Source organism: Copadichromis virginalis, linkage group LG6 (assembly GCF_057382275.1).
Source record: "Copadichromis virginalis isolate Kocher_CV1m ecotype Utaka linkage group LG6, C_Virginalis_male_GT1.1, whole genome shotgun sequence".
Taxonomy (NCBI): Eukaryota; Metazoa; Chordata; class Actinopteri; order Cichliformes; family Cichlidae; genus Copadichromis; species Copadichromis virginalis.
In genome coordinates, this window is record NC_140623.1 from 40,576,489 (window position 1) to 40,587,772 (window position 11,284).

Consider the following 11,284-nt stretch of genomic DNA (forward strand, 5'->3'; position numbering starts at 1 on the left):
AACAAAGCTTCTGCAGGAGGGCAATGAAAGACCTGGTAGAAGATATAAAGTGGACCTGGAGCTAAGCTTATTAGTCCATATATACATTTCTATATGTTTCTCTGTGTAATTTCTTACAACACATCAATGTTAAGAAGGAAATGCACATAACATTTTAGTACAGATGCAGACATACATAAATCTACTTTATTTACAAGCATCGTTTTTTGTATCTAAATAAATGAGATCACTACAATTATTTTTTCAAGGCTTAACAACTGAGTATATGTAGCATTAACTAAGAATCGATTTATTTAGTTAGTTCTGTTTTTCTATACGTGCATACTAATGAAACAAACCTAAACAAATTAAAAACTGTTCTTAAAGAGTAAATGTTTTCAGTGTGGAGATTGTTTCACAGTCTTTACTGTTTTTTTAAAGATATTATTTTTGGTGGCAGATACTTTTGCATTGTTCATATTATGGAAATGCAGCTGTTAGAGAAACAAATCTGTAGGTGAGTAAGAAGTCGAAATGTAAGAATATAGTTTTGTCTTTTAACATTAAACACTGGGGTAGCAACACAAAGTGAAAACAGCTGATCACAAGCATAACATTTCTGCAAACTCCATTAAGGTCAATGCAAAAAAGAGCACAAAAGCAGTATATATTATATATATAGTAGTATATATCATCAGAGCATCATTGGTAATACATTATCGTGTATAGCTGATTCATCAGGGGCCAGTTTATGTTTCTATGTGTCTGTCTCTTGGTGGTCTGACTGATCTGTAGCTGCATAATCCCACTGAAGTAATCAGAGAATAAAAACTGCAGTATTTCCTCTTAACTGTTTTGGAGGATGTATTAATACGCTGATGAGTAAATTGACATGTATCCCACCACTGCAGCTCTGACAGGCTGTTCCACTGATCCCCTGTTTTCCTAAAGCGAGTCGTTTCCTCACCTCCAGCCGCCGAGAGCACATCGTCAAAGGGAGGGGTGTGGGGGGGCAGAGACGGAGCACCGGCAGGAGGGGGCGGAGCCTGGAGGGGCTCAAGACGCGCAGCCTATCATAGACTGTGTCACAACTGAGAATGCTGCTTACCTGTGCGCCAAAACTCTGACAGCCTTTCGCCTCACCTGGACCGTCTGCGATGGAGAAAAGCAGATGAAATATGATGAGGATTTTACTTTTCTGCGCGCATTTTTCCAACAAGGGCAAGAGCAGCGGAGCAGAGCCGAGACAGAGTTTACTTCCAGAAGAAACGCACAGCGGCAGCACCTCTGTAGGGCAGACAGGTAAGGCTGTATTTTAACTTTCTGACATCTGCTGCGACCTCCTGTGTGGTACCGTATGTCTGTTATATACAAAAATCACAATGAAGTGTTTTAAGTCTTCATCAGGTTGATGGAAAGTCTTCCAGGCTTCAAGTTAACTGGAGGGTTTTATTTATAAATTGAAAGTCTCAAAATACAACATGTTAGGTAACGTACGCAGGTTACTTACTGGATAAATTCACGTTATAGAGGCTAACCAGCGACTGGCACTTAATTTTAGGTTATGTATTTAGATTTTGGACAATAAACACCAGTGTTAGAAAATAGAAATTCGAGATTGTTAAATTGTTGTTTTACAGCCGTAATTAGATCAGAATATTTCTGCAGGAAGAAAAAAACAACAAGTTGACCCAGTCTTGTATATTAAATAACTAATGTGATGATGAAATAAAAGCATAAAGTATTTGACCTTAAATTTAAGACCAAGGTTTCACTTAATAAATTAGAGGGAAATCAAATCAGACTTTAGTCTAATCTCTGTGCCATGAGTCTGTTTTTCCTATTAGAAAATTATTGCCTAACTAAATAAATGATGATACTGTAAATCCCTAATTTCCTGCAATCCAAACTGGGGGATTTTTAAAAAATATATATATATTTTAAAAAAAAGTATAAAAGAGTGGAAATTAAGTTATAAAAAAAGTTTTTAAAAAATGAAAGATATCTTTCCACGTGAAGCTTGATTAGAGTTTTTTTTTTTTAAATTAAATTAGTTTTACTCTGAAAATGCCAACAGTGCTGAGAAATCAGAGCTTCAGATTAAGATCTTTGTTTGATTAAAGCAGCTGAACCACACTGTAGGTAGAGTGTTACTCAGAAGTGTTGATTTGATTTATTTGACATAGATATTGATGTCATGAAGAATGTAATTGGCAGTTTATTGTTGCAAATGATGAAAGTGCTGCTAATTTAAAGTGTTTGATAGACTTATGACTATTTTAATGTAAAACAAAGCATCATATTTTACTTTACTTTTACTTTACTTTTTACTTTTTTACTTTGTTAAAAGTAAAAACTATTATATCATATACATTTTTTTAAAAGTCCTAAAAAAGGGAGTGGTGGGGGTGATCTTGAATAATATATTAGTAATTGCACAGTATATGACTACATTTTGCTGGACACTAACTAAGAAGCAGAACAGGTCTGATCTTTTTAAATGATTTAAAATTTCTTTGTCTAATTATTTAAAGTGTATAAAGAGAAGTTTGTGCTGAAGGACAACTTGTGACTGAGAAGATCTGAGAAACAAAACACTTTATAAAGTTTGTCAAAATCACCAAAAATAAAGTACCTTGTCGCTTCTAGTAGAGCGACCAATTCTAAAACCTCGGTGGAGTCACTGTGAAACAGATTTTTGATTGAAAGTACCAACAAAAAAAAGTGTTGCAGGAAATTAATTTTACGCAACTGAGTATGAATCAGTGTCTCACGTGTAAAGCTGTCACTCATATCTAAAGCATCTCTGTGATTAATAACACAGTTAAAGTGCAGAGGGAGAGATTAGCAGCCCCCACATCTCAAGCTTTGCTCACCGCACAACTTGATCCTTCGCCCAGGTGTGCAAATCGTCTCGGACTACGGTCGCTGCATCATTGTTTTCACATCTATTTGTACTGATGGGGAACATTCACTCACGTACGGCCACTCTGCAAAGTTCAAAACATCTGGTGTTGAGAGAAATGTGTTTGAAGCTCATTTTTTATTCACCCTTCTGACAACAGCCGTGACTCCTGCGCAAAGGTGGTCTCCTCTCCACCCACGATGTATTTAAACAGGTTAAAACAAACTTCTTCTAAATGTCATTTGACACTGAGCTTGTCTTTCTGGAGTGCCAGGATGTTGTTGTACATCTGGACTGCAGTTAAACTGGACCACTGCTCAGGCCACTACACGAGATTTTAATGTTTGTTTCAACATTGTTTTCTACTAATGGCAAATGTTTTTCTCACATCTGGTCACTCTACAGAGTTCAGAATGTTTTATTTTGAAGTTTGCCATTTATATATTCTCTGCCATAAACATGCACTCCACTCTGCATGTCATGCACTTCTTGCAGGTTAAACCAAACTCCTTGTGAGTGTCAGCGTTACCGTTTTAACTGTGTGGTTCTACGTCTCTGATGAGATGGGAAAGCAGACGGATGGTTGTTAAACTGGATGTGTAAATGCCATCGGGTACTGGAGAAGTCAAACTTTTGTCCCTAAAAGAGTTTTTAACTTTTGTTCTGCAGCTGAACAGCACAAAGTTTAGAAACGTTTAATTTTGATAGACACGTGTTTGAATCATATATTTTATTCCGTCTTCTGAAAACAGATGTGACTCCTGCCACAAATCTGAGCTCCTCTCCATTTATAATGCACCTCATGCAGGTTCAAACAGACTGCTCTAAAAGCCCTCGCACTGAAACTGGTCTTTTTGGAGTATAGACGATGTAACTGTTTGTTCTATATCTCGGATAATATGGGACAACAGATTAAAAGGGACAGCAGATCTTCCACAGGTCTGGAGTCAGACTTTGGACTTTTAATTGTTCGTTTTAACATCTTCTGTGGGCTAAATGCTATTTGACCCACAGTGGAAACAGAATGGCTATTTTACCTGTTTTATCCCCGTGTGGGAGATGAGATGATGGACTTTAAATTTCCAGATTTTTGGTCTAACAGTGTAAACAACAAGATAGTCCGTCAGTCTAGGGGACCTGTAATCTATGGAAGAAGACAGTTTGCAAGGCCCACCACATCTTTTACATGTCTGGAGTCAGACTGTGATCATTACAGGACTTTTTAATGTTTGCTTTAATGCCTTTTGTAAGCATGGCAATCCTTTTCTCACATATCCGCTATAACTGTTTGAAACACATGACATGACCTCCACTCAGACCTCCATTCCCAAACTAGTCTTTTTGGAGTACTAACATTACTGTTTTTACAACTTTATTCTTAAATGTGACAACAGACTTATAGTTAAACCAGGCCTGATGAAAACGTCCAAGATTTGTTGATTCTCAGTTACATTTTCTGAGTAGAAACAATTAGAGAAGCGCTTTCACGCTTTACTCATTTAATTTTGAAAATCACCAGCTGATGGACTAACAGTAGCGAGTTCTGTCTTTCTCGTCACTGCTTCAATCTGCCTCTTGTTTCTCAGTGGCAGGCTCGTAAATTGCGGCTCTGCTGAGTCTTGGTCAGACAGGTTTTATGACCAGAACTCTGTCATTGCTCTGAACCATCCTCCCCCGGGGGCCTCCTCTCACTCCCTCCCCATGCCAGCTGTTCCTCTTAGGAGCCTGCAGTGCTTCCAGCACTTTAGCAAAGAGCTTGATTTGTTTATGTCAGTAAGAGCAGTTTCGTGGAGGGACTGTGCCGCTGTGCCGCCATGTCACATTCTCAAAAAATTACAGAGCAGTATGTAGCTCTGGCTCCAGGCTGACAGGAACTAAATCAGCTGGACCTTTTAAGACAGACGTTTCATGTGGGAATTCCAAACTAATTGCTTTACGATTTCATTGAGACAAGAAAACATCTCTGAGTGGCTTTGGGTGAGCTTTTGAGAAGGAAATGTAGTATGCATGGTTTGACTGTAGTGCTCCAACGTTCAGGATGCACCACACACGCAAAAAACGTGCAGAAAAGACAAGCAAAGGAAAAGGTCTAAAACGGTCTTTTTTGCTCATTGAAAAAATGTCTCTTTATCACTTTTGATATATATTTGTGGATGTTTATTTATAAAATGAATTTTAGCAATGATAAAGAATCTTTAAAAAAAATGTTCTGGATAGGGTTTTGTATCCAGATCAACTCCAAAAACAAATTCCTCTGAACTCAGGCTGAAAATTGTCATACTAACTTGTAATCCTGCTAACACACAATCTGAACCAATCACACGGAGTCTTTAGTAGAGTTAAAAAGTGCAGAAATAAGAAATCATACATAAAAATAAAGAAAAGAGAAAAGAAAAGTAAGGACTCAATCACACTTTACCTTTACCTGCACTCTGGAACAGCTACCTAACCCACCTGTCGAAAAAATTCATTTGCAGGTGTCTAAACGCTTAATAATTTAGACTTTACTCTGGACTATTTGAAGCGTACGATGCAGCCTGTTACCAGCATTCACAGCTGTGTCAGTGCAAGTGTAGTTACATCTACATCAGGTTACAGCTACGGCTATGAAATAAGTTATAGCTTAGTGTTTCAGTAGAGTTTGCAGTTATGACGTACCTACAGAAAAAATCCACTATAATGCTGAGTAAATAAAATAAAAGTAAATAATATAAAAGATTTCACATAAAATATAATGAATACAAATATTTGGTAACATCTAAAAAATACCATGTAAGTGTGACTGAAATATCTACTATGATGTACGACTCAACTTCTAACCACTGAAGCATCCTCGGTGGTTGAAATTAGGTCAAATTCAGATCTTCGTAAGAGCCAGAAAAGATGACTTTTAAACCAAATTTAGATGTAAAGTGACGTCTTTTTAAAGCAGGGGTAGGGAACTCCAGGCCTCAAGTGCCGGTGTCCTGCAGGTTTTAGATATCACCCTGGGTCAACTCACCTGAATGATTAATGATTAGTTCATTACCAAACCTCTGGAGAAATCCAAGACATGTTGAGGAGGTAATTTAGCCATTTAAATCATATCAGCTGTGTTGGATCGAGGACACGTCTAAAACCTGTGGGACACTGGCCCTTGAGGCCTGGAGTTCCCCCACCTCTGTTTTAAAGGCTAAAAAAATCACAAAATAAGAAAATCACAGTCACAGAATAATGTATGTGGAGGAGTAACTCAGGGGATACTTCACTGTCGGCAAGCCCAGCTTCACCTACTTGCTACATCTGATGCCAGTTCGACCTGCTGCTAATTGATCTGCGCATCAGACTGGATGTCCATGAAGCTCGTGTTTTCACACAACCTGTCAGATATCACCAAATGATCTCCAGACTGCCATACCAGCCTCTACAGCTTCAGACTACTTTATTGTTTCCTGCTGTAAAGATAATTACAGATGTTCATGGTTGAGTTGAGGTGGGTGGGGGTTAGTGGAAGTCAACAAGATCATCTTGGGCGAAGGACAAACCTCACAGGCTGGTAGCTTCTTGTCAAAGCTTCCACAGACTTGTCCACCTTTAACAAGCTTTGTGTCACCTGGAAATCTGAGCCCATCCCACTGACGCTGCTGCGGTTTGCATTCCTGGAGCGTGTTGGGCGCAGGATGCTATTTCAGCGCGTGTGCCTGTGATTATGGACGTAAAGTAATTGTTCTCATTTTGTCGTCGACTCCCATTCTCAGGCTCATGAATGTCGTCAGTCTGTAACTGTTGATGCTTTCTGCCTCCGGTGTGTAAGGGGCAGGGCGCTTCACGGGTCTCGCCTGGAGAGCTGTTGTTGTAAATCATGTGTGATTCATAAAAAAAACTGGTTCTCCTGTCTGCCAGGTTTCATCTCCAAAACCTCAGAGACGTACAAATAGACCTTGGCCTGCAGCCATACCTCCCTGGAACTTCTTCCTTTACCAAACTGCTCTCCTGTCAACACCCCCCTCCGCTCTCGTCCCTCCCCCCATCTAACCATCATTATCCTCCCCCCAGCGCTGCCTCAGTGCAGGCCGATGATGTTGTTTTCTTTGTACTTGTCTTTGACCGTCCTCCATGGGAAGTACCTGGCAGCGGATGCACGTAGCAGGCCTCTGCCTGGACACGTCCGGCTCCCCCCTCTCCTCCGTCTCCACGGCCATGCAGCGTGAGAACTGCAGTATCCATGGCGACGAAGGGGGTGTGCTTAGGGTTGGTTATTTAAATGTTGTAGACAGGCGGATTTAGGCCTGAACGTCAGCTCTTCAGAGGTTCAGAAACACACATACACACAATATGACAAACAGAAAAATGGTTTCCAACAACTCGGGAATATTCTGAAGGTCAAAGAAATGTTACAGAAGAAGTTACTCTTGCTTTTATTTCCTCCTTAGCGAGCTGTTGAGCTGTTAAGTTTAGCTCAGCTGATAAAAACCACACGCTCTTCTTACATTACCCGGTTTTGGCCTCCTTGCACTGGTTGCTAATTTAATTTTCAGTCCATTTTAAAATTCTGCTCATGACTTACAAGGCTTTACTTTTTCAAGCGCCTGAGTTTATTGATGAAGTTTTAATTTCTCATTACCCTCTTTGTTCTGCTGGGTTCCCACCACCATCTGGTCAACCAGTCAACCATTACGTTTCATTACATTTTTCCTGGTTGGGCATCCAGGTAAAGGTCTGAGCGTGTCCTGGTAATTTAGCTCTGGACCTGTCTGCTTTTACGTTATCCTAACGTCATCCTTAAGACACAGTTTTACAGACTTCATGTCTCAAACTTTTTTAGAAATAGACTTAAAATAAATCTTAATTTTGTGCTTCCTGTCCGAGCAGAAAAGGTTTTTGGATTGGTTTATTTTTTAACAGAGGTGGGGCTTTTGACCTGATTTGAAAGTGATTAACATATGGAGTCTTTTTTCAAATCCAGATCCAGGAATTTTTGGACAGATTGATTAGAATTGTGTGAAGGAAGAACAATTGTATCCTCGTTGCTCAACAAGTTTTACGTTTGACCTTTTTGTTATTGTTAGAACGTTAAAACAGCAGAAGTTGAATCCTCTCCCAGCTTTTTTGGAGTCAAACCCTATGTTTAGTCAGGTCTCACTCTTTTGGGAACGGCCTGAAAAGGTCAGACTCGGTGGAGCCTGCTGCATCACAATGACGTGTTTTCTATCTGTTTGACACAGGTTGTTTTTTTCCTCTCTGAAGGGCGTCAAAAGCAGCCAGGCTGCTTTTAATAGTGCTTTCAATTTTCTTTAGAAGGCTAAAAGAAAACTCATAAAGATATTTAGTATAGAAATGCTTGATAGGAATGAGAAATGCTCATTCCTGTCAAGCATTTCAATAATAAATGTCTCCATATTTTAGACTTCTCGTTTGTGTCTCCTGAAAAATAAACTTGGTCTCGTTAGTACTTCCATAACAGTCTTCTCTTTCTTTCTGCAGGTTTTTAATGCGTCACCATCCTGTCATGTGGTAATCATCTCAGCGTAACCCAAAAGACACTGAACAACACTTTGAGCAGGTGACCTCATCCACAGATTTGCACCTGCACGAGCTGCTCACATGGCCCACCCATACGAGCCCTGGTTACGGACAGCACCACCTAGTGGCAGCTCAGACGACATGAACATCGCTTCCTGGTGGGACCTTCACAGAGACGTCCAAGCAGGCAGTTGGATAGACCTACAGACGGGTCAAGGTGTGGGCCTGCCTTCAGTGAATCCAGGCGGCTCCATGGGTTTGCAGCCTTCTCTGGGGCCCTATGGCTCTGACCCACAGCTGTGCACCCTACCCCCGGCTCAGCACGCTCCACCCTCGCAACCATCCCATCTCTTCCCCCAGGACGGCTTCAAGATGGAGCCACTGGCCCCTGAAATGCTGCAGCAAGAAACCTTCTCAATGGAGGAACCTCAGGAGACGTCTGTGTCAGCTCGCCCCAAGCCCCAGCGCCGCTCTTCTTCCAGAGGCGGCAGCCAGGCTGTGTGCCGCTGCCCTAATTGCGTCCACGCTGAGCAGATGGGCCAGAGCACTGACGACAGCAGGAGGAAGCATATGCACAATTGCCACATCCCCGGCTGTGGCAAAGCCTACGCCAAGACCTCCCATCTGAAGGCTCACCTGCGCTGGCACAGCGGAGACCGGCCGTTCGTCTGCAACTGGCTGTTCTGTGGCAAGAGGTTCACGCGCTCTGATGAACTGCAGCGACACCTACAGACGCACACTGGAGCCAAGAAGTTCAGCTGCGCATTATGTCCCAGAGTGTTCATGCGCAACGACCACCTGGCCAAGCACATGCGCACCCATGAGTCCCCGCCAGGACAAGGGGAGGACAGGCTAAACGGAGATGGGAGGGGGGATAAGAGCTTTGATGCATCGACACCTCCCCAGTCGTCCGCAAACGTGTCTGACAGCACAGATCCTCCACTGAAGCTGAAGTGTGAGACAGACGCCTCCGTCTCCAGCGTGACGGGGCAGTCAGGCTAGCTGCGCCGCGTTCAGTTAAAGGGTTGCCATCACCTCACAGAGGTGTCATAGTTTCACGATAGATTAGAGAGTAGAAGGAAGGTATGAACACTCTTTCACTGATGAACACTGGATGGAACAAAAAATATGTATGTGTGATCCTGTGAATTTATCACACAAATGTGATAAACCGTGATGCCACGGCACGCTGAAAAGCAGGAATCCTATTGATCTTGTGTGTAAACCTTTCGTCTGTGACTACTAAAGGTGAAAGGTGGCGAAGGAGGCGACGGAGCTGAAGCTGCAGCTTGTTGCTGGACTTCGATTGCTGCTAGCGCTACAGCCACCAGTAGCCCAAGAGACTGACCTGAGTTCATGAGAAGGTGGTTGGGTAACTTGTTTACAATCAGATCAAATGTGTAACTGGAAGAAAAGAGCATTAAGTTTAACAGTTTCAAGGAAAGCAGACAGTAATATTGATATTTTCCTTATGTTCAGACTGTTACCACATGTGTGTGTAGCCTACTGTACTGGAAGAAGATGTAGGTTAGCAGCCATTTGAATGGGTGAAAGTGCAGAAGACCAAAGAGTGTGACAATAATTAAAATGGTCTGTAATTCAAAGGAAATACAACTTTAATGTTGTACTATGGCCAAAATAAGGCTGGTGATAATATAATATAATATAATATAATATAATATAATATAATATAATATAATATAATATAATATAATATAATATAATATAGAAAATTATGCACTACAATGGCTAGTGTTTACCGAAAATACTGTGTTTATGTCACTGCCATAGTGGCACTTATTAACACACAGTAGGAGAATGTGAAGAGGTGTTCCACTGGGAGCGCAACAAAGAAAAAAACTACTACAGTGATGTGAAAAACTCACAAGGACGGAGGCTGAATGGCAGGCGGACGGGAAATGCCGGCTGGTGAAATGAAGCCCGGTTTCTGTCGAGACACGCCGATGAGAGAAGTCACATCTGGCAGCAAGACAAACACAACTCCACAGATCAGCCCTGTCAACACGACAGGCTTGCACAGAGAAATACTCCTTCTGCTACATCTGCCATTTAAGGTTACGGATAGAGCTGATGTTCTTACTTTTTTATGAATTGTGGCTAAAACACAACCAAACCGTGGCCCCAACATTAAATGGGTCACTGACGACGACTGCTAAGAGGTTAATCCGGAGCCCGATGCAGTCCCGCCGTTTAAAGCTGCATTTAACTGCAGCTTTTGTAACAATGGCTCAAATGTGTAATGTGAAAGAGCTCACTTGATGAGTCACCACTCATTCATCTCATCTGTACTCTATGTTTTAGCATCTTTTAGGTCATTGTTTTGATTTATCTGCTCTCACCTTTACTGTTGTTTCAGCTTCACCCATGAATCATGCTTCCAGCTCACTGCTGCCTCTAAACAGAGAGAGTGAGCAACTCGCTGCAAAACATAAAACTACAAAACTTTATTTTATTTTATTTTAATAAAAGGGAGTCAATATTAAACTCACAATATTCAAGGGACAAAAAATACACTATATGGATAAAAGTACTGGGCCACCTACACATTGCATCTGCAGGAGTAAACTCGTGCCACGAAGCTCCCGATGTACAGTTTTTGTGCTGACGTTAATGCCAAAGGATGTTTGGAGTTACGGACTCACTGGAGCGTTCAGAGTTTTTTTCAGTGTCTGTAAAAGCAGCCTGCCTGTCGTGGTGCTTGATGTTACACAGCTGTGCCAATGCAACTGAAAAAGGTTAAGACGTGCAGCTCAATACTTTTACAAATATAGGGTATAATTCTAAAAATCAAATACAGCTTTAAAATACACCAGCATTTACTGGTTTTCCTGCTACCCCCAAGTGGCCAAAATTAAAATAACACAAAAGAAAATCTTT

The 11,284-nt window shown here is 41.3% G+C and overlaps 1 protein-coding gene across 1 annotated transcript; it reads left to right on the forward strand.

The window, feature by feature from the left end:
- The first annotated feature begins 1,080 nt into the window (after positions 1–1,080).
- On the forward strand, positions 1,081–10,905 carry sp6 (Sp6 transcription factor). Its single transcript, XM_085460441.1, has 2 exons — positions 1,081–1,281; positions 8,348–10,905. The coding sequence occupies exon 2, from the start codon at positions 8,468–8,470 to the stop codon at positions 9,386–9,388; it is 921 nt and encodes a 306-aa protein (XP_085316567.1). The 5' UTR covers positions 1,081–1,281; positions 8,348–8,467; the 3' UTR covers positions 9,389–10,905.
- The last annotated feature ends 379 nt before the right edge of the window (positions 10,906–11,284 follow it).

What these genes read in the sequence shown, in the direction of transcription:
- sp6 (XM_085460441.1), top strand. Translation starts at nt 8,468, where the DNA reads ATGGCCCACCCATACGAGCCCTGGTTACGGACAGCACCACCTAGTGGC.